The sequence below is a fragment of the Desmodus rotundus genome, chromosome X (assembly GCF_022682495.2).
Source record: "Desmodus rotundus isolate HL8 chromosome X, HLdesRot8A.1, whole genome shotgun sequence".
NCBI lineage: Eukaryota > Metazoa > Chordata > Mammalia > Chiroptera > Phyllostomidae > Desmodus > Desmodus rotundus.
In genome coordinates, this window is record NC_071400.1 from 81,604,875 (window position 1) to 81,629,152 (window position 24,278).

Sequence of the window (24,278 nt, forward strand, 5' to 3'; positions counted from 1 at the left end):
CCTAGAGCCATAGCTACACTTACCCTAAGGCACAAATTTTTGTGTTCTTCCCCAGGGCTGTGGCTAAATGCACCCTTTTCTTCCACATTACCCACCTGCCCCTCCCTTATTTCCCTAGAAGTTGGCAGCTCAGAATGGGAAAGGGCCAGGTTACCTGAATGTCATTAGAGTGACAGGAATTTTCTTGTAGCACCCAGAGACTGCCCTTTGATATGCCCCAATCCCCAAACCTTGTCATTTTGCACCAAGGGTCACTGTGACAAACTCCATGATGCATAAGTAAAATCACACTTTACTGCCATTTTTCAGTGTGCTGTTCTTCCTGAGAGTTTTCCATTAAAATGGTACTTGAAAGCTATGCTGTCTTTATTTTTTATTTTAATTTTATTGATTTGAGAGAGAAAGAAGAAAACAGCATTGATTCATTGTTCTACTTATTGATGCATTCATTGGTTGATTCTTATATGTGCCCTGAATGGGGATCGAACCGTCAGCCTTAACATATTGGGACAATGGTTTAACCAGTGGAGCTACCCGTCCCAGGCTCTACATTGTGTTTATGAATTCAATATATTTCTTAGAGATGGAGGTGGCTTCTAGCAGTTACCACTCTGCATTTCTTCTTAGTGGGTCTCAGGAGCCCGTGCAGCTATAGGTAATAGTATGTGTTTATGAATATTTGTGTAGGTTTCTGAGGAGAGGATCGGTCATTTTTGCAAAGGCAATCATGACCTCTAGGATGTTAAAGACCTTTATGCTGGACCAGCGGTCCATTCCCGAAGTGCCGCCGTCCCTGGAGCAGTATCAGCTTCACCCAGGAACTTGTTAGCAATGCAGATTCATGAGCTCTACCGCAGACCCACAGAATCCTGAACCCCAGGGCTCGGGCCCAGCCTGTGTTTTCATAAGCCCTGCAGGTGATTCTCAAGCTTGCTCAGGTTTGACAGCCTCTGTGTAGACAAACTGCCAATACATGGGGCAAGCTCACATTCACAGGCACGTGTGGACGACACAGAGCAAACAGAACCTTCTTCCCTGGCCCACACGACCTTCCCCCCCCCCATATAGAATCACTCACCTCTGATGTGTATTCTTATCTCATCTTATCTTCACCATTACATGTGCTCTTGCCTCTGCTTCAAATTCATTCTCCCGCTTCTTTCCCTGCCAGCTCCTTCTCTGCCATAAGACCTTGCTCAAATGCCACCACTTGTGTGATGCCATCTATGAATCTTGGTGACAAAGCTAACTGGTCTGTGTTCCCAGAGAGCTATGTCAACGTTAATATTATTGCACGTTACCCAGGTTGTGTGTTTACTTAAGACTTTTTCAGGAGCCTGTGGGACCCTTGAAATAAGAAACTCATATGTCGTGATTCTATGCGTGTTTTTAGATACAGTTTAGGGGAGGCCCCCCATCTCTCTACCAATCCACAAAAGGGGAAAATCAAGAAGTCAGAAAGGACTGGAAGTCTGACAGAACCCAGCAGACGGGTCTTTCAGCAAGTCTCTTGATTTCCTCCTCGAGGTAGCATGAATAATTAGGTGTTACCCATACTGGCTTCTCAGTCCTTTGTGGATGAGAGTTGTTCTCTGTTAAACTCTAAGAGATTCCTGACAGCTATACAGTTCCTCTACCCCTGTCTGAAAAGAGTGGGCCAAAAGCATCCATCCATGGTAAAAGCAATGTGGACAAGACCTGTTTACTACTTCTGTTTCTTAGGGTGGCCTGGCTTCTCAATGTATACTGCAGATGAATGACCATGATGAAAACCAACTAAAAATTTTCCTTTTTTGACGCAGGGCACTGTGAGGCAGCTTTCCACTGTTCTAGAATGGATATTACAAGGCAGTTCCCATGTAAAAACCTTATGATGCAAAGTAATCTATAAAGGCATCCTTTTCTCTTTTTAAAACCATTTTTATTTTCCAGTTACAGTTAACATACAACATGACATCAGTTTCACATGTACAGCATACTGGTCTGACACCCACGTAACTCACAAAGCGACCACCCCAGTAAGTCCAGCAGCCATCCGACCCCATGCAAGGACAGCCTTTCTCTATTCATGTTACTAAAACTCATATAACTTATCTCATGGGCATGGAGAAACCCAAGCCTTCCCAAAGCTCACTCTCCTGCAGGTAGTCTTTCAAATCTCCACGTTCTCTGATGAAAGAAGCATCGTCTTCTGGCCAAAGGACAAGAATGCCCTGGGTCTGCTCAGCCACACCGTCTAAGTTCTCTAGGATGTTCCAAACTGAACAGAATGCATTGAATGCATTGGGGAGGATAAGTAGGTGTACGATGGAAAACTCGCGATTGGGTTTCCAGCCTCTGCACAGTGGGTTCTAGAAATGAAGAAATAGCCCTCACTATCATGCCAGTTTCATTTATGTCTAGTTTCCTTTGGCAGATATGCCAGTGTTGCCTACCTTTATATTAGCGTCCACAGGCATAGTCCCTCTTTTTCCGTTTCCTCATACACTGAAGAAAGAGTAACACCATCCACCCTATTTCATGAGAAAAGAAAAGCAAAATAGGGGGGCATACTCCCTAAACATGCGCGTGTGCGTGCACACACACGCACACACCATTACACTCTCCAGAAGTAATGTGTTCTACTTGGTAGTAGACAGACATTAACTCACCAGAGAACACCAGGGAATCAGTCGTAATTATGCCAACAGGCCTTTAGTTACCATCATTATGCTAGAACCTTCTTTAGCATTCAGACTTTGTGGATACCTAGCATTCATTTTAAAGGTAACGTCTCTAAGCTTTAGGCTAAAAAGTACCCACATTCTTAACAGGTAATGTTGGAATTTTGTATAGCTCTATTGTGTTTAAAATCATAAAAACAGTATTTATAAACTTACAAAAATAACATAAAAATTAAAAATACCCACAAATGAGTAGAGTGGTGCCAGCTGTTTGTGAATTCTTTGGAAATTGTCCTGCTATTTAATTGTCCTGCTAGTTAAAAAAATATATAAAACATTTTAGATTTATTATTACAATGCTAACATCTTCTACACAATTGCCTCAGTTGTAGGGTTGTTTTATGGTTGGGTCAGGATTCAATGACATGTTTTTTTTGGGGGGGGGAGGTGATGAAATAAAGTTGTCGTTCTGCATTTACAACATTTATAATTAAAACAAGCCAGAAGAAATTAGCTACATGGCTGTTATGATTTCCAGTGTATTATCAAAAATAATTATGGCACTTTGCCATATGTTCTTGCCATCTTACATTTTGCTCCTAGGATAAGATGAGACTTGACATCAACTAATTACTTATTTCTAATACACAATCTTAAGCTACAGTAACTCTTGAGAGGAAGAAATAGCTCTGGACGGAGACATTCGGTAAACAAGAGCTTCCTTAACTCTTACCTCTGTACCCTATATATCAGATAGACAAATTGTACAGACATACACAACCAGACGTGTATTTGTTCATGGGGATATAATTGCCTATTTTAAGAATAAGGATGTATTCTGTTCATTTAGAGCCATGCAAAGTCATTGAAGGTATTAGTTCTGAATTGACTGAGGAGAGTTAATATATTAATGCCGCCCTAGAAAATAACTCAGTTGCCTGGCCAGCCCTCGTGGAGCATCACGGTAAATTTCTCAACCCAAAGAGCTCACAACGGCCTAAATGAGTTCATCGTGTTGTGTTGCATGCAGCCCGATTCAGAAGTCACTTGCTTTGTATTTGAAAGGTTGAGGAGGAATGGGGAGGGTGAGTAAAATGAATATAAAGTCAAACAGATCTGTGATCTAGTCCTTCTTCTGCCACAAACAGCTGTAGCACATGGACAAGTTACTTCACCTCTCCCAGCTGTAGTTTCCTTGTTCAGAGGATAAGAAGGCCTACTTCAGAGAGTCGATGTCAAGGACTTACGAGGGGTGCAAGTATTACTTTCCTACCTCATTTCATCTCCCTCCTCCACCTCCAGCCCTCACCGTGGCTCTGCAATAGTAAATATGTTTCTTTGTGCAAAAGGCCCATTTGGTCCTTCTCAGGTGAGAATAGTTATCTTCAAACAGGCTGATTCCTGCACATAAAATATAATACGAGACCCAAAGTACCTTCGCCATTGTAGACTTTTCATATGTGGTAGTCTTTAGGATTTAAATGTACAATCTAGAGTTTGCGTGAAGACCTTTCAAGAGTACCTTTGGCAATGATTTTATGAACCATGTCTCATGAAGAAAATACCCAATTATGAGCAATGAAGCAGTATAGCACTACCTGAAAAATTATATTGCAATACAATATAGGTTTTTACATTTTAGATGTATTAATGAAAAAGAGAATTCAGCCTATCTAAGGGGGAAAGAGAGAGGTGGAGGATAGAATAGAGGGAGGGAGGGAAGAAGGGAGGGAGGGATTAACTGAAGGGCTAGAACTATGTCTTTCTTACATCATACGTGCTTCTGTAGCTCCCAAAGAACTCTCGGATATACAATAGGCACATAATGCGTGCTTGTGTGATGAACAAATAGAACATGTTTGCACTGTGACTGAATAAAAAGAAACTGGGGGGAAAAAAAGAGCAAAGGTACTTGTACTTCCAACTTAGTATATCTGAAATGAACTCTTCCATTTTCCAATGTAATTTTCAGACTAGAATAAACTGGAGGGTCAGACAGGGAGAAAAAGGATCACCAGTAACCAGAGTTCGGGATTGCTTAAAGCAGTCCAACAAATGGGATTTTGCTCCGTTTCCTCTGTGATAATCCACCCTTGGCCAGACAGTTTTAAAGATTAGATTTTGAAACAAAGCTTTGCACCTGGGAATGTAGTGAGGCAGGAGAACATATCCCTTCTCTCAGCTGTTCCAGTGCTGAAGTGTGAGAATTTTCGAAGGAGATATGAAAGCACAGACCACGAACCCTGCAGGATAATAGTCTCCGAGGACCGTAATCACAGCCATTTTTAAAGCGAAGCCTGTGGACTCCTAAATCCATAACTGTTCGCTTAAGATGCATTGCGGCTCAGTGGACCTGGAAACACACTCCTTATCTACCTAGAGCAACCAGGCTTCAAGCCAAATGACAGTCCTGAAATTAACTCTTGTTTCTCTTGGGATGACAACTCTGCTGCTTTTAAGAGTATTGCAAAGGCCAAATATAGAATAGGAAAAACAAAACCAAACGAAGGACAGGCTCACCCACTGAGAGTCTGTACCCAACTGCATTTCCTGAGCAAGTTCGGAACCTCTACTGGTTAGATCAGAGCGCTTATAACGTCAGGGCGGTTAGGGTCTGATTCCTTCATTGGGGGTGGTTCTCAAAAAAAATCCATTAGGGAGGATAATTCTGTTTTGTTTCGCTAGTTTTAATTCCCAACCCATAACAGGCTGATACTCTGGTAACATGCAGTAAACATGAATTACTTTTAAAAAATTATAAAAACCAGACACACAAAAGCAATCCCATACTTTTTATAGGTTGCGATAAATGTTTCTAAAGATTCACTCTGAATTTCTGTTCTCACAATGGAGAGAGAGAGAGAGAGAGAGAGTGTGTGTGTGTGTGGGTGTGTGTGTGTGTGTGTGTAAACTCCAAAACCTGGAGTATTTAGAGCCCTGGGTTAACAGGTCATTTTGGGTAGCCAAGCTAAGGGTGTTTGACTTGTATGTTTGCTTTGGTTTGGTTTCACTTCTTGAAAGCAACAGCACCTTTTCAGAATAACTAGGTTGGATAAATTTATTCGAAGAGTTTTACCTGCACTGCTGTCTTTTTAAATAGAGTTTACTGAACATAAATCTGCTTTTTTTGGCTAATGCAAGATCATCATCATTACCATTAATTAGTTTGCTTCACTTTAAAACTAGGGGATGACTTCAAGGGCTAATAATATACCTGGGACCGTCGCTGTCCACACTGTGTGACCCTGGCAAACTGCGCGTGCCCGAGGCTCCTTTATGCCTTTCTGGCTCTCTGTCAGATGTCACGTCTTGCTGCTCTCTGTTTAGCCCTCAAGGATAACTTCTCTCCTATTTTGGATATTCTTGTGTCTGACCTTTTTAATTCTTGGAAATCACATCATCCCCCTTTTTTTTTCCTCATCCAGCTTATTCGAATTAGGTAAAAATGACCCGTAAAAAGGAACTGATGACCTTATTTATTATTCATATAGTCACGCTTTCAGAGAAGATTAGAGGTGGTATCCGTGATGAATGGTTAGAGAAATTTGGTTACTTAGTTTTATTCTTTATACATCTTTTTGTTTGTTTCATTTTGTTGCTTACTTTTCAAGCTCTATTTAAGATAGGGGGGTTATTATTTGCTGAGTTCTTTTGGGGAGACACAAAATTCTATACATACAGGAAAAAATATGTGGATGTTATTATCTGTTTTGTTTTAGAAGAATATCATAACTATTTGTTTGGATAATAAAAGAACGGTGTAACCCTAATTCCTGGTATCTCTTTATTTTTCTTCTAAGAAAAGTTTTGTAACTTTTCATATTCTTGCCCAGTTTTCCTATTATTTATGGGCACCATGGATCATTCTACTTGTCAAATAAGATAGCACACATTAAATATTTAATGCCCTCATGTTTGTTCTTTACTTTTCTTTATAAACTTTTATTCTCAGTGGCTGCCTAAAAGAAGACCTTTATCCAATTTAATGTAAGGGTAAAGACCGTGTTCTACCTATTTCTCCCTAGAGCTCTTCATCCACTTCAGTCGGGTTGAACAATTCTTTGTCCCTGCTCATCAACCCAATTTATTCCCACCTTTCAGCCATTTCCATGCTTCCCTCCATCTCTCTCAATCCTATCTATCCTTCAAGGCTCTCAGCAAGTCCTTTGACTTCATGAAGTCTATTTCTATCACTTAATTTCCACATGGATTCTCTTATAATAAAAATCCTTACCTTAACTATTACTTATTTAAAGACCTGTTGTGTTTTAGATGCTGTTCAAAGTATTTTATGAGAATTATTCCATGTAATATTCAAAACAACCCAGCAGGTAGGTATTATTATTTAATATGTAGGGAAGCCAAAGAGATTAAAGAGTTTTTAAACTTATGCAGCTAATAAGGGAAAGAGAAGGGGGAGACTCAAACCATATCTACTTAACTATACTTTCCCATTAGGGAAAGGGGACTTAGGACAAAAATGGGCTAGACTTAGAATAGCAGGAAATGTGAGGTTTGAAAAAGCTCTGCAGGAAACAGTATACCCCCTACTCCTAAAACAGCTACACTGTGAACCTTTTACTGCCTCATGTCTGAACATTCTTGATATTCACAGCTGAAACAGGCTCTATAATTGTATAGAACTTTATGCCCTGGCCAGGTAGCTCAGTTGGTCGGAGCATTGTCCTGATACACCAAGATCGCAGGTTCGATCCCTGGTCAAGGCACATACAATAATCAAGTGATGAATGCATAAATGGTGGAACAACAAATTTCTCTCTCTCCCTCTCTCTCTCTCTCAAAAAAAAAAAAGAACTTTAGGCTATATGTTTCTTTTGGGAGGGAGGGCTATATAGCACTTTTCCATTTGTACCTATTTTCTCACTTATTTTATGTTCTGTCTTGTGGCATTGTATATATGTCTGCCCACTGCTTCTGATCTATTTAACAGTCTCCATATTAAGAAAACCACAGAATGACTCTGTGAGCAGTGAAAATGTTATTCTGCATTGTCTATTGGCAGTGCCACATTTGCTGAAATTTAGGGAGGAATATTATTAATAAGAAAAGTTAATAGGAAAACAATTTAAATTAATAGGAAACAACTCAGAGGTGGTATCCCAGTGGTTAGAGCACAGTCCCTGGACTCCAACAGCCTGGGTTCCACAGCTGACCACATGCGTTATTAGCTGTGTGACCTTGGGGGTGTTTTTACTTGACCTCTCTGTAATTTCCTTCTCTCGTATGTGAAATGAAAATAATAATAATGCCTGTCCTTGAGGGTTACTGACAGGACTCAGTGAGCTCACGTGCATACAGTGCTTTGGACTGTCCCTGGCGTGTCGTGAGTGTTTATATTCGCTACTGCTGTTGTTTCTGCTGTTATGTAACCGATACCTTTTCCGTCCTATTCATTAGTTATTGCTCTTTGTAAAGCACACAAGCACAAAAAAAAAAAGAGAAAAATTAGATAACATACATTGAATACAGTGACTAAGGCTTGAGTGAGCTTTTCCAGTTAAGTCCAAAGTGAAATAACACTACTATCAATGTGAGAAATGACCACACGTGTAGAGAATTTATATAAGTTTATTTCAGCCAAGCTGATGACATATGCCAGGGAGCAAGATCTCAAATGCTCCAGAGAATAAAAGCTTGCAGTTTTGTTTTGGTTTTTTAATGCATTTGAGATTGAAGAGGGGATGTAAGGAAGATTACTGAAGGAGGCAGAAAGCAAACCAGGGATGGAGTTACAAGATAGCTACCAAGATTATGTGCTTTCGTGAGGGTGGTCCACCTTCGAAAGAGGGGTGGTAATGACTAGAAGGAGGGGTCTGAAAAGAGGCAATTCAAAGGTGTGTTAACCTAGATACACAGAAACAATGGGCAGGGCTTGCCTAAGGCCAAAATACCCTTTTAGTAAAAAAGTTATATTATGCCCAGGGCGTGACTACCCAGCATGACGTGCCAGGTTAGGAAGTTATGATCAGCTCACCCTGTGAGGTTACTTTCCACAGAACACCTTTTTTTATCCACACTACTTCCAAATACCTGTAAAAATTACTTCTTCTCCAGAATGACTATCCTCTGAGAACTCCACTTGATTCTCAGGACCAACCCCCTGCTTTTCTGTGGCCCCTGAGTCTAAGGTTCATCTTAAGATAAAATGCCACCACGGTCGTTTTATGCAAATGTGTTTTCCTTCCAACCTGCTCTGTGGATGTCTCCTCCCCACCTAGGAGTCATGCTGCGTACTTGCCCTGAAAAATCTCCACTAGCCTATGCCAACCCCCTTAAAAGAGCCTTGTGTTCCTCATTGATACTCATCTCCAGGTTAGAGCAATCTGCCTTAGTCCTTCCTGTGGCTGGCGTCCCAAAGGAACATGGCCACACTCCTGTTTGTGCTGATGTGTCGAGTCATCACTTAGCATAATGTTCACATGGCTCTTTTAGACAAAGGAGTGAATTACCGATGGGACAGTTTCTGTTTCCGGCAGCAGGGGTATTTTGTAGTAAGGAGACCTTTTCAGTGCAAGCAATTTTTGCTCACAGGTGGTCCCAGATGGCCAATTTCCAAATGAGAAGGGGGGCGCGGGGAAGGATAGTCAGGATTCCATGTTTCATTCAGAATAAATCAATCCATCTGGGCAAAATTTTTAATCAAATTCCATAGTACTGTCTTTCTCTGTGCTTTTCCCTCAACGACATGTCTGTGTCCCCTTGTTGATAGTAGCTTTACTCATCTTCAGCGACTGCTATTTGTGAGAACGAACGCTTACAGCAAACGGGGTGGCGGAGACAGCGGAAGACCTTCTAGAGTCACAGGGACCGAACCCATTGCCCAGTTCTGACACTTCCAAGATAGGTGACTGTAGGCAAGTCAGCTCAGCATCTCTGAGCCTCAGTGCTCTCATCTGTAAAACAGAAAACATTATGTACTTCACGAGGCCAGGAGGAAGAATAAGGAAAGCGGTGTGTGTATTCGTAAGTGCTTTGTAAACTGTAAAGCCCTTCACTGTACCTGAGGCATTTATTGCTCTAAACCACCATCGTGACTTAGAAAAGTAACACGGAGTTCATAATACCGACTCAGAGTTTCCTTAATGCCAATGCTAAGAATTGACTTCAGCCACTTCTGAATTTTCAAGCAAAATTTTTATCCAAGTATCTATGAGGTTTGGCAGGAAATTCTCATCAATAGCTCGTAATATGAATAAGTTCAATAAAATGTGCACACTACATATTAGGAAAAGTAAAGACAGAGCTGTGTCTTGTGTTCCTCTTATCTCTTCCACCGTGCTGAGACAAGGTATAATTGGTCCTCAATAAATACTGGTTTATTGCTTTTAGATTCATTTAGTTTGGAGGATACACACCACAAAGAAATTTATATGCAGTGTAATGTAAGTGGCAAAGAGGAAAGTTAGCAAATTGATGAGTCAACATCCCATTTATGCTTGGGAAGAGCTCTTATATGTTCGACAAGGTGCCAGTGACTTCATGGTGACCATAACCTTCAGGAGCTGTCTCTGGAGTGTGTGTCTCTGCTATCACTGCGGGCTATCAAAATTTAAATGCACTATCCCTTATATGCATGTTAGTACAAAGAGTTGATTGTGTTAGTCCAGCTATCTTATTTTCTTGAACAACTAAAGGTGTAGTTTTCACTCTCTAAGTGTATACTCTGGGGCAAAGTCGGAAGTAGCGTACAAATCAAATACAAGCCAGAAAGGAAAGTCAAAGAGGGAAGTGCTGAATTATCCGGATAACTTGGATCTGTTTGGTTTTTTAGTCCTGAATTATTTGAATACATTAACCTCCCTTTTTTTTGCTGAAGAAGTAGCAACTTCAACAGGGCATGTTTTCCCACGTAGGTGCATAAACATAAACATGGATGTCTATTTGATTAAACTCCATGTCCTCCAAAAACCCAGTACTAGTTTTCCACCGCACTGGCTGGTTTCCGAATCAGGTTACTCCCTTCCAGAACACAGATTTTGATGGAACAGAGATAGATGCTACTCAATCTGTTCCAGTATTTCCCTTCTTTCAATTTCGGATGGGGTTCTGTCCATATTCCCCTCCTCTTTTCTAGTCCAAGAAAATGGGACAGAATTCTCTTTAGAGCCCATCATGGATGCTTTGGCTGCCAAACACAGTGACAGGAGATATTCATTGTCCATCTACCTTACTTCAGCAACATTCAAAATTCTGCGTCTAAGACGCTATGACTGAAAACAGAGGCCAGTGCTTCAGAATTTCGGACATGTTATTGCGGCCAACCCCCCCCTCCAACCCCTTATTTTAGAAAAGTAATTTAATTCAATTTTAGAAAGAGACGGAAAAAAACTTTTCTAGTTACACAGGTCAATCCAATTGTTCGGAGCTTCAGAATGAATTTTTAAACTTGTTGAACAGAAGCATACAAATCTCCAAAAGCAAGTCAGATAATATACAAAGCCTTCATTCACTGTGTAGGCAGAAAGGAATGCTGGTACCCGGCAGCTCTCTAAGGAATGTTCTTTTGGCTTTGACTGTTCTGCTGGGAACAAGGAGGGAAACACATATATAAAATGAATGTATAATGTCTCTGGCTTATAATGGCAAAATGATAAGAAAAGTTGGCTGTTTAATATAAACTGTCAGCCGCATATTCCAGGCCTCCTCTCTTTGAGGTCCCTCCCACATCCACAGGCCTGGCTACCATTTAGTGGGGAGTACAAAGTGGCCGTTTATTATTATTGACTGGTGAGGCCCGTGCTCCGAAATTCATTCTGTCAACAGAATGTAAGCAAAGTTGGCATTTTAAAGCAGGGCTCTTTCAGTCGCTGGGTTTTCGCAGGATTGCTATGCAACAGGATCGGTGCTGTAGTCCCCGGTTCAAGCTGAAAATGTTACACAGGAAGACATACCATGTAAAGGTCAGATTCTTGTACTGTGATAATTTTCTCGATCTGTGTCTATACAAATGAACTTGAATGCATGTCTTATCATAACTGTTGTCAAGGTCCTATGGACTTTCCACCTGTCAAGCCTAAAAATACAGTGGTGATTCAAGTAGCAGATCTTACCACTAAATGTATGACGCTGTCATAACTGTATGACGCTGTAACACCAAGGTGAACTGAATGCGTACTGCCAAGAAGACGCTCCCCTATGCCAGACTCCTGTTAATGTGCTGGTGCTGTGACCGAGTACAGCTCTGTTTATTAGTCTCTCCATGCTTCTGTAGTCAGAGTCCACTCTGCAGAGTACTATGTGCATGGGAAATACGGCTTGACCCACAGCGTAATGAAGTAGTTGGGGTACATTGGGGTACGCTTTATCATGGGATTTTATTTCGTATCACTTCCATAATGCAGTATGTTCTGTTCACGGACTAGGAAATACAACTTATGAAATATATAAAGTCACAAATCATTATGTTTTCATTCAAAATGTCAAGGAATACATTTATTAGACCTAATAAGGTGCCCATTTTCAATCTGCATAATAACGTGAAGAGATAACGCACCCAGGGAAATGGGGAGGAAGTGCATCTTTTTGTCAGCTGGCTCAGCTGAAATGTTTCTGGAACTAATAGTTTATTTTTTTTTTTTGTACAGTTCTCCGTATTTATATTTGTAGCTGGCCTCTTCTGTTTGCTTAATTCTGCATGTGTTTTTCTCCCTGCTGCCCCGTAGGGCCTCCAAGGAGAAATCGAAGCTCACACCGATATCTATCACAACCTGGATGAAAATGGCCAAAAAATCCTGAGATCCCTGGAAGGTTCTGATGACGCAGTCGTGTTACAAAGACGTTTGGATAACATGAACTTCAAGTGGAGTGAGCTGCGGAAAAAGTCTCTCAACATTAGGTAGGAAAAGATCAGGGGCAAAAAAAAAAAAAAAAAAAAAGCCAGAAATGAATTAAAATGGCAAACTTTCTCTCATTTTCCTATCACAAGTAGCTAATATCTCATATGTTTATGTAAATCACCCAATTTCAGAATGATTCATTTTAATTTGAATAAATGAATCATTCATTTGCTCAGTATAGAGATGATACCTGAGGGTTCAGATTACATTAAAGTGGTGATGTTTTATAACCACAGGAGAGATGCATGTTAAGACATTAGAGTGAATTTAAATGAGGAATACAGCTATTCTAATTTCATAGAGTTCTTTCTTGGTTTATCACAAGGTTATGCAAAAAGTGATAAAATTGTAGGTTTGTTTACATGGAGTTCTTTGACATTATTCTAAATGCTTAACAGAGGACACTCTTTTTTATTTTTCAATTACAGTTTACATTTAATATTATACTGTATGAGTTTCCGGTGCACAATATAGTGCTTAGAAAATCATCCAACACCATTTATTAAAAACACAATTCTTTCCCACTGTACTACAACGTCTTTACCACGTTGGATTTTAATGTTCTTTCAGATATTAATTTTCCTTACACCTTTGGGGCTATTTGCAGGATTTCGTTGTTGCTAACTGGTGCTAGTACTCTCGCTTCCCTAGTCTCAGTATCTGGTGAGGCAACTAGCCTTACATAATTCCCCCAAGTTGTCTGGTCTCTTTACAAAGATGGTAATGCTCACCAAATATTCCACAGGCTGTCTTTCACCTCTCTGCCTCCTTGAAGTTCAGCCGAGCCATTGGATTAGTCCTGTTAAACAGGGTATAAGCAGATTCATCACTTCTGGGCCAAAGCAGTAAAGAGGAAATGTAAATGTTCCTTGCAATCTCTTCATCTAAAAGGATACGTTTTTAAAATACCATAACGCATTATAATTAACAGTTTAGAGGAGACCTCCCCACGGCTAAGGAGAGATTATAGCAACTTCCTGTCCTTTACCTCCTCTCAGATTTTGTTACCACATCCTCTGTAGACTAAGCCTGTAGCTGGTCTGTATGTACCTATTTTGTGCTTTGCCCCTTCCTGCCTACCAATCAGGTTCCTCCTGAGTACCTAATGGCCGTGTCCCAGCAGTGCTGTGAGGAGGGCAGAGGGAAAGTCTTGCTGTACTTGTTTCACAGTAGTTCCGTGTTGCGGCCGAAGAACAGAGATAGTAGGTGAAGCGCCCCACGTCACCTAAATGACAGGAAGTACACAGAGTGGACGGCAGGCTCCCTGCTAGCTAACTGGTTGCTTTTCCAATTCTCGTCTTTTTGTTACAAGATTCAGTGCTTCCTTCTGTAGCTGGAGGAGGACTGGTCGTGGAGGCAGGTAGAAGAGGACGGGTGGACTTCATAGTAATTATGAAGGAATGCAGAAACAAAGGGAGTACCTACTACCCCTAGGCTGTGAGATTACAGAAGGGAGATTGTTTTTTTCTTCTTTATAGTTCTAAATCGTCCAAATATTGACATGTGGAATGTTTACTTCCGTGATGAGGAAAAATATAACTGAAATTTATGAATTCCAAAGCCCTCATAAAAATCTGCACTTAGTGTGAAATAATAGTAGCAATAATACTAGGAACTAAAATATGTACATCTCATACCATGCCGTGTCGCGGGCACTTTGTATCTCTTGACCCATTTAATGCTCTCAGCAGCCCTAAGAGATCGATTCCATTGTTATCCTCTCTTTACATTTGAAGACAGTTAGGCACGGAGAACCTAAATAACTTCTCCAGGGTCACTTAGTAAGTGGCAACTCCAAGATCTGAACACAGGGAGTGTGGCTTCAGAGCCTGAGCTTTTACAGCCATTATAGTAGCCATGGAGCCTACAGAAAGAAGGAAAAGATAAGACTCGCCTATCTTTCACACGGGAGTACCTAATAAGTGAAGGGAGGAAATAGAGAAGCAGATTCTAGCAGCAGAAAAGGATTTCTTTTTATTTCTTTATAAGATCTTCCCCACCCAAGTCTGTACCCCATCTTCCAAGACGTTTGTTTGCATCTCCCTCTTTGGTCCATGAATTTGGTTTCAGCATGTTGGAGATGCGTTGGGGGCAACAGTGGGTAATGGCATTTTCAAACATAGGGAGACTCTATTCTCTTCCTACAGCTTAAACGCTAGCAGGAGTTAATATATGGAATGACAAAGGCCACTTTTATAACATCTGCCATTAAAAAGGAATGAAACTTGTGAGATGGAAAAGATACTAGCACATAAAGTAAAGAAGAGAAAGTTATTCTTTGCAGGCCCAAAAAAGAAAGGTGCTGTAGTTGTTCTGAATGTCACTCAGTGTCTTTTCTCTCCTTCGTGTGAACTGGATGAAGTAAGAGGAGAATCAAAAGCGGCAAACAGCAGGTCAGCCAAAATATGGGCTCTCCGTTCTCAGCGATTTCCCATATGCCTGCTACCACAGTTTAATTCTTAGTGTCATTAATCAAGTGGAAACCGGTTACCTTAGCTTATCTAAGGGGCTCAGAATACTGGAATGGAAATATTCAGATCAATGGTTTATGGCTTTTTTTAATATGCCTCTCTAATAATATAGGACGTGTTATAAATGATCATTTATAAAAAGCAAAGAAACAATTCTTCACACCCCAGCGATTCAGTTCATTTCCTGACACTTGGCTGAGATAAGGACATCAGTCAGTCAGTCCATACAGGATGGCAGGGTGCATTTGAGAGAAGCACAGCGAGGCAGTAGTTTGGGACGGTTAGGAAATGGAAGAGATGTCCTGGAAGAGTAAGGTACAGAACCATTGATGGTACAAGCTCGCGGGGCGAATCTAGTCAGTTTCTCCATCATCATTCCTTTTTAGTGAAAAGTCACCACAATTAAAAAATAGTCCCAGCCCTGGCCAGGTAGCTAAGTTGGTTGGAGCATTGTCCTGATTCACCAAGGTTCTGGGTTTGATCCCCAGTCAGGGAGCATGCAGGAGTCAACCAGTGAATGCATAAGTAAGTGGAGCTACAGATCTCTATGTATCTATCTATCTATCTGTCTACCTATCTATATCTCTCTATCCCTCCCTCCCGCTCTCTAAAATGAATAAATTAGAAAAATAGTTCCAAAGATACCCTGGGAAAACAGCCCTTTGTTTACCTAAACTATAAGATAGTATACTAAAAATTTACAGTTGGTTCATTGTTTTATAAGGCATTCTGAAGCCAGTTTTATATTTCAAAATAGGAAAACATTAGTGCTTGATTTCACAGGTGTCCATTTCAATGAAAAATAATTTGAGTTTGAATCCAAATGATTCTGAAGTTTTCCCTTGTGCTCCACCAGCTCCTAAAATGTATCCCCGTGCTTGCAGACCCACGTCCTTTCTAAGTTCTTTCACCCGCATGTATCTTCCTTCCGCCCTATGTCCGCTCTCGTCCTGTGATTACGATTCTTATTCAGGGCTTCACCGTGTCGTTCCACATTGGCAGAGTTGTCTCTGTTCCTTTACATAGACCATCCATTACACATTTGCAAAAGTGATCTTCCCTAGATATCGTTGCTATCGTATTATCCCTTTGGTCAAGAACTTCACTCTTGTTGGGAACCATATTTCAGCCGTTCATTCATTCATCTGCTCATTCAACAATTATGTACTGAGCATTTGCTAAGTACGAGGCACTCTCCCAGGCACTAAGGATACAACAGTGAACAAAACAGACAAAAGAAAATCACTGCCCTCATGAAGTTTATATTTACTCAGTAGAATCTAGCGGACCCTTCACTCTCTACCAACTATGCCTAAGCAGACCCTGCCAGCCCGTCCCTTTTCTGTTCTTCCCACGTCTCCCAGTTCCTCCCTCACCAAACAGCGATCGAGTTACTCTCAGGTAGACTCTGCTTTCTTACCCTCTTCCTGCTCGCCAACACTTTTCTCATACTCCCATATGAGTATGTACCTTTGCTGATCCTCGCCCTTGGAATACCATCTCTCCTCTCATTCTGAAAATTTTTTTAAAAGATTTTATTTGTTTATTATTTTTTTACAGATGGGGAAGGGTGGGAGAAAGAGAGGGAGAGAAACATTGTTGTATGAGAGACATATACAATTAGTTGCATCTCCCATATCCCCAACTGGGGACCTGGCCCACAACCCAGGCATGCGCCCTGACTGGGAACCAAACCAGCGACCTTTCATTTTGCAGGCCGGCACTCAGTCCACTGAGCCACGCCAAGCAGGGCTCATTCTCCAAATTTTGACTCAAATGTTTTCTTCTCTGACAGTTCCTTCATCAGGCCTTCCCTGTACTATTCTCATTTACACGTGATGGCAAATCCCTTTAAGTATTCATGAGTTGTTTCATAGGGCTCTACTTGCTGCCTCCAGCTAAAAAGATAAATCCCAAAACTCCAAGCTTTAAATGAGTCAGGGAGGCAGAGCAGAAAGAGTCCTGGACCAGCACTTGGGTGATCTAATTTCTCTTCTGGCTCTGTTACTATCTACAATACCTAGCGTATAATCTCGAGCTCAAGGTTCAGACTTCAATTTTCTCCCTCACTGAAATGAGGATCTTCGGCCAGAAACGGGGGTGGTCTATTCAACTTCCCTTGCCGTTCTTCAGCGCTGTTACTTTGAATTCTGTAATCACTCTTTATGAACCTAAGCTTATTCTTGAACTTTTCTACCTTGGTTTTTTCATATATAAATGGAGCTGATTAGTTTCAAAGATCCGGTATAAGGACAAGTAAATAAGATATCTTTGAGGGGAAAAAAATACTATAATTGAAATTGTATAGCACTGTCTTATCATTTAGTTCAGGGACGGCATGCGCCATCTGTTTTACATATATTTTTTCGCCATGTATTATGTGCTAGAGGTATAATTAGAAGAATATTCAGTGGTAGTTGAGAGCCCTAAACAAAAGGAAATGTTAACTGATTTAAGTGGGAGAAAAATAGAGTGAAGAGTTTGTACTTACATTTATACATACAAGCATGCACACATACACACACGTGTACACATACACATACATAGTTATTGATGACATTATCTAATAAATGGATGGTGATCAGTCAAAGGAAGTGTTTCTCATTCTAAAACGTCCTATATCTGCCAAGCTTAGATTTTAAATTGGAAAATATTAAGAATGTGAGAAGTGGTCAGTGCATTTTTTACATAAGAAATATGTATCAAGATTTCCAGGTAATCTATCAATACATTATACTTTCCAGATTATTGTTTATGCTGTGAACTCTGCAAATTGCATATGTGATTAATGTAATTTCAGCCAAATGTACATTCTGTGAGATTTTTATACTTAGGAAAAAATTTGCACATGTTTTGTACAAATAATCACATCTATGACATTTTGAGCATTCATTTGAGAGGCCAGCACACCAACATCGTATAGTCTACAGCAGCAATAAATCTCCAAGGGACTGCTTGGTACTCGGAGGTAGAGTAGTTAGAAGTTTTTCTATAATGGAGAATAAAGAAAGAGCAAAAGGAAGCAGAGTCTTTCAACCTTTGAGAGAAGAATGCAACTTGGACATTGAGTATCTCTGACCTTTCTCCTATTCGCGGAATGTTGATTATATTTGAAAGTTGGAGTTCATGGCCCATCTGGAAAAAAAAAAACTGTTTACTTCCCTTTGAGCTTCACTTTCTCTCTTTATTTGAAGTCCCATCACTCCCATTGTATTTTTGTGGCTCCTTATTATTTCTGCATCCTTACCTTTTCTTTCTGTATGCTAAAGTGCTATCTTATTACACAAGGGTACCAAAGATGTACAGAGATATATTATTGGTTTTATAAAAGAAGTCAAAGTGAAAAATGAATTCAATATAACACATTTTGCTTTAAGGATACCTGCCTTGCAGAGTAAAGTTTTATTAAGCATTTCAAACTAGGCATCAACTAAATCACACTGGAAATGTCTGAGTGTAGAGAAATAGCATTCGCTTTCGGACGAAATTCTATAATTCTTAGAGCCGTGACACTAAAGAGTTCCATAAAGACCAAGCAGTATATCCCGACACACTGAAAGATTCTACATTTTACCTAACCCTTGCAAATTGTAGAAATTATCTGCTTATTGAAGATCAGCACTTGCCTGTTAAAAGCTAGAAGCCCCTAAGCTCTTGTCGTCACTAATAAAGATTAATAGAAAACGGATAGAAGCTAAGTGCCTCTTGAAGCCTCCTCTGTTATTTTGTGTTAAGTAGACAGGGGTAAGTGCATCTGGCAATTAGTAGAAAGCCTTTCGCTCAGGAATCCAAAACATTTGATTAAAAATCACTAAGGTTAAGGATTTTGTCATGTAAGAAAATGTGTTTCATTTCTATTTCCTGCGACTTTTGGAGAGAAGGGAAGGTAGGGAGGGAAACATAGAAACATGTGTGTGCCAACTGGGGACCAAACCCACAATGCAGGCATGTGCTCTGACGGGGAATCAAACCCACAACCTTTCGGTTTGTAGGACAACAGCTAAGCCAACTGAGCCACTTTGGTCAGGGCTATTTTCTGTGTCTTAATGTGACAGCTCAAGGTGTGTGTGGTTCAGCAGCTGTCTGTATACCGCTGCATCTCAGTTTGCATATTCGTAAAACAAGAGGATCAACAACAACCTCTTAGGTTCCTTCCAGCCCCCAACAGCCGATGATAAAATGAGTTGGGGGGGGGGAGTTATTACAAATAGAAACATTTTCAGGAGGAGATATTCCAAGTACAAACATAGGTTAATTATTTAGAAATAGTTGGCATACAATCTTGAAAATAGAGATAGAAATAGGGCAGTGGCTTCCAAGAAACACATTGGAAACGTATCTTGAAAAGTCTTCATAAACTTAATATGACCAAAGAAAAGGTTTTCTGAGCTCATAGCGTTTTGTTACATTTAGAGCTCCTTCAAAATCATGTCATTCGCATACAGCACCCTTGCCCTGTGGAGACCAACAAATCACATTTAGGGCACACAGGAAATACTTTCAGACAGTCTTTCTCAAAGAATGTTCTTGGGGCTCACCTGCTGAGTTGTGAAAGTTCTTGTTAAAAGTAAGTGCTGAAGGTGGAACCTAGGAATGCGTACTTGAAACTTCACAAGCTCAAGTGTTTCTCACGCGCTCTACAGTTTGAGAGCCACGACTTCAGATGGAGTATCTTTGTAAACGTGGCTTTAAGTCAGGAGCCATTATCCGAGTGACTTTCTCCTCTCCGACCCTTTGACCTCTGTTGTTTATAAGCCTTTGGCTTAAGTTTTTGTCCTCATATCACACTTGCCTTTCACTCTCATGCTTTGGCCAGGAAAAGAATGAAACGGTCACGTGATAATGTGGTTAAAGTAATCAAACATTCTGAAATGTTACCCAACTCCATACCTTATAGACGCAGAAGGTCCTCTCACCCAGACATGTGAGAGCTTTTTGTCACACGTGGTCCCAGGTCCTTCTGCTCCTCTGTTAACTCCCTTGACTATCCCGTGTCCCTGGCTCCTAACAACTTCCCTATCTCACCCTATGGAGTTTCTCTTAGGTCCTTTAGAACTAATTCTGGGTCTCAGAGCTATTTTTTTTGTCTGTTTGTTTTCCCGGAGATTGAGGGTTTCACTGACCTGCCCATAATGAGTGAGCGCTGTTTAACTCAGCACGGGCCTGTGGCCCTGCCTGATGTAAACCACGCAGCAGCTGGAGGCCTCTCCATAGGCAGCCTGCTCTTCTGCATATCTGTCCTCCCCTGGGCCCTGCCACAGCGGTGTTTAGTGTCCTCTCCCTGAGAGGGGGAGGTCAATCATCAGGCATCTTTTCTAGTCTCCCCTTCCTTCCAGTCTCCCTACTCGCAGTGCTTCCTGGAGACTTAGAGGCACTCAATAAACATTTATTTAACCCGTGTCTCTTTTCCCATTTGCTGCTTTTTCATGTCTAGACTATGCCTCACTCTCCCTACCTTTCAAAATGTCCTGCTTGACAGCTTCGTTCACCGTCTAGGGGACCAAGTTGCCAATTCCAGACACCCCAGGGAATGCCTGTAGCCACTAGTCATTATATGCTATTAAACAGCTAAAATCTTACATAGGGAATTCTCACGTAGGCTCACTGTGGAAAAGTGAAAACTGAAAGAGAAGGAGGGAACAGAAACGTAAAAGAACTGCCCTCCGCACTATTATGTTTAATGAATGGTATCTGGGGTATTTCATGATTTATTTATGAGATAATAAATGCCCATAGAGTCTTGAACAATTGAATTTCTCTGATGGAAATGCCTATATTTTTTTCTGAATATACAGGGTCCATCACAAATAGCACCCTTTTTTATTACAAAATCATAAGCATGCCATTCTGTAACATAACAATATCACACTGAAGCACACCTTAGGACATTTTAGGTGATATGTTCAAATTAAAACTATAAATTATTAAACCCATATTATTACCCTGCCAACCACACCGAAGCAGGCCTTACTTCTGCCGGACCCTGCAATGTTTATATTGTTCATAATAGAAAATATTCCGACAGTAAATCACCTATAAATCCACCTCTGAGGGTTAAACTGGTCATTCCAGAATGTTCTCATGAATAGTCAAGCATGTGCACAGAAACACAGAAACGTTTCAGAAGAATAGATTGTGTATGTTTTGGTAACCTGTTTTCTCGCTTAGTAACCGAAAGGGTGACCTTTTCCATATTCATGAATATTCGCCCTGGTCATTACATCGAATGCTGCATAGGTTCCATATGTGTGAATGCACCGTTAGGGACGTAACCAGTTCCCTAGTACTGAATATTTAAGTTGTTTCCACTTTGTGTCAATCATAAGTGATGCTATAAATAACATTTTCTACCTGTATCTTCTCATGCTTTCCCAATTACTTTCCTAAGTGTACCTTCCTCAAATTTAAGCATGTGGGTCACTGTATTTGCACATTCTAAAGACTTTTATGTGTCCTCAAATTATCCTTCGGAGAGTTTGAAAACAATTTAATTGCAGTACATAGTTACCATTTGGGGATTCCGTTTAACTAAGGCCAGCAGGAAAATTGTGTTTGAAATGTCAGGTGAAATTACCAAATGGCAAAGGGAAATGTTGTTCTACCTGGTTGCTTTACATTTCAATCTTTGCAGCATTAGAGACTGCGTTATGTTTATGTTATTGGCAGCACTGAATTTTATGAATTAATTAGTAGTTGCTGATAACGTATGAGTAATGCGGCACAATTCTTGATTTACCTGAGGATAGAGCCTTGCCAACGTTTTGCGCTTCTTTGTTTTCTGGATTATGATTTATTTTATTAATTTAGCTTCTTGTTCTCAAGTGAAATGTGGATTTTATAGCACAGATCATTCATTTGTGTCTTCTTAAATGGCTTGTACTGATTAACATGTTCTAAATACAGTTGATGGGGAAGAACACCCGTCTCTTGCCTAAATTATTCACGTTTGGGGGAGGCTCGCAGACAAATGTCTGATTTTACTTCTCCACGTGAGTTGTTGTCTCAGTACATTTTACACAAAGGAGACAAAGCGGAAAATGTTGGAACTTGGTGAAAACAAATCCCAGGTGCACGCGAATAAAGAGGGGTAGAGGAAAAGGCGAAGCATATGGGAAGAGGAGCAGAAGGGAACAGATGCCAGACGGAAGGAGTCAATGGAAGAGGCTGTCTAGGGTGTAGAAATGGAAAAGTCAAAATGTGGGGAGAGACCTTTCCATTTCTCAAAGCAGAAAGAATTCCAGTACTGACATGAGTCACATGGAAGCTGAGTGGTTTATATTAGTCACTGGGTCCATTTTTTTTTTCTACCAGAAACATTAAAAGTCATTGACTGCAACGCTGTGGGAAAGTAATCCATTTCAGTGTGTTTCGTGCCAAAATCTCAGAATACTGCATGTAGAAATAAACACATGGCTAAATGCTTCTTCTCCTCAAAATTGCCATCACATTACCCCCATTTTATGGGTCTCAAAAGCAAGTAGTCATATTATTATTGAGGACTGCTGTATATTTGACAATAGGTTTATACCACAGGTGGCAAACACAAGGCCCGCGAGCCGAACCTGGCCCTCCGCCTTGTTTCTACCCGGCAGCAGTGCCGAGCTCTTGCTCAACTGTTAAGGAGTAGTTATATGTATACAATTCTAAATTACATTCGGCCCCTTCGAAGGCAACCGCGAGGCTGATGTGGCCCCCGGTGAAAATGAGTTTGACACCCCTGGTTTATACACTATGGAACTAACCACCAAAGTACCTTTCTGACTTAATGGGATTATTAGAATCATCAATTATCCTTCTAGCTATTCTGATACAGTTTGCTACTGTTATTTTCCAGATCACATTTGGAAGCCAGTTCTGACCAGTGGAAGCGTCTGCACCTTTCTCTCCAAGAACTTCTAGTGTGGCTACAGCTGAAAGACGATGAGTTAAGCCGTCAGGCACCTGTGGGAGGTGATTTTCCAACAGTTCAGAAGCAGAACGATGTACACAGGGTAAGACACTTTGAAGCCGAGTTTCTTGGTCATAGTAAGCATTCATCAATTATTTTTAAAAACACTTCTGATTAAAATTGAGTTGAATAGAAAATTTTTTACTCCACTAGTTAAAGGATCAATTATAAATAATCCAAGCCATTATATTTTTTTCCAAAATAATATATGGGATTTATTAGGAAAAAAGCTAAACAGTGGAAAGTGGGAAAGACTGAGTAAGATTGTGTGTGTGTGTTTAAAACTTCCAGCCCTAAGATCTATGAGTAGGAGAAAGGCAAGCTACTGAAGCCATTACCCTGGTTGGCCTGGCAGAACAAGAGCCACTAAACTAAAGGAACATGGAGGGAAGGGATCAGAGCCTACTCATTGCTGTACTGTCAGCTCCAAATTCAGGGTTTAGCAATCAAAAAATATCTGTGGAAGAGAGGGGGATGGGTCTTGCTATGTTCCAGTCAATGGTGGGGGAAGAAAGGGAGGGAGAGAGAGAGAGAGAGAGAGCAAGAGCGCGCACAGGGAAGGTGGTGGGAAGGAGAAAGCATCTATTTGGTGGGTTAAGCTGTTGAAACATCAATACCTATAGCTGCATAGGAGTGGGTTTTAGGACTTGGAAAGGCTGCAGGAGTATTTAAAAAAGGGGGGGGCGCTAAATGGGAGGCCAAAGCTAGGGAACAACAGACCAGGGCAAGGAAGGGCGAGGCCTCTAAAGCCTGTTACAGAAAGATTTGCCACGTCAACATCCGGAATCCACTCGAGTATCCGGGCTGAAGGGAGGCATGGGGATGCACAGGTCTCTACGCCCTGGGATCCATATGGGAACCTGTCACCCCTATAGAACTTCTTCAAAACGCACTACTGGCTGCCTTGCATCTGGCAGAAGCTTTTACCACTCAAGCAAACGCCATTGGAGTTGACTAGATTGCACTTGAAACATTTTAGAGCTTGCAGGGAGCCCTAAAACAAGGAGAGGCCCAGCAGCAGCAGCAGGTGAAGATGCGAGCCCATCGCCGACCCAGGACCAGGGAGGGAGCAGCGGGTCAGACAGAGCTCCAAGCCATTATATTTTAAATGTCGAAAGTGTCTACATTAATAATATCCTTTAAGAAATTGTCCATCTCTTTTGGTTGTTTCTAAAAATATTTTGTTAAGGAAAATATTAAAAATGTACGAAGGTCGACAGAATCCCATAACAAATACCCACCAAGATTTCAACAATTACCAATGTGTGGCCCTTTACTTCCTCTGTATCCCTTCCTTGCCCTCCGTTATTTCCAAGCAAATCTCAGCTATGGATCATTT

The 24,278-nt window shown here is 40.8% G+C and overlaps 1 protein-coding gene across 8 annotated transcripts in view; it reads left to right on the top strand.

Moving 5' to 3' along the window:
• The window catches only part of DMD (dystrophin), a 1,965,474-nt gene that overhangs the window by 1,602,833 nt on the left and 338,363 nt on the right, over positions 1 to 24,278 (top strand). For 6 of the 8 annotated variants that reach the window (XM_053917632.1, XM_053917633.2, XM_053917631.1 and 3 more), the window contains 2 exons: positions 12,347 to 12,519; positions 22,826 to 22,982. In XM_053917632.1, the coding sequence (XP_053773607.1) occupies positions 12,347 to 12,519; positions 22,826 to 22,982 (330 nt within the window). Of the gene's footprint in view, positions 1 to 11,498; positions 11,585 to 12,346; positions 12,520 to 22,825; positions 22,983 to 24,278 lie in introns of those variants that run through there. The other 2 variants (XM_045192974.3, XM_045192973.3) reach the window with 1 other exon arrangement.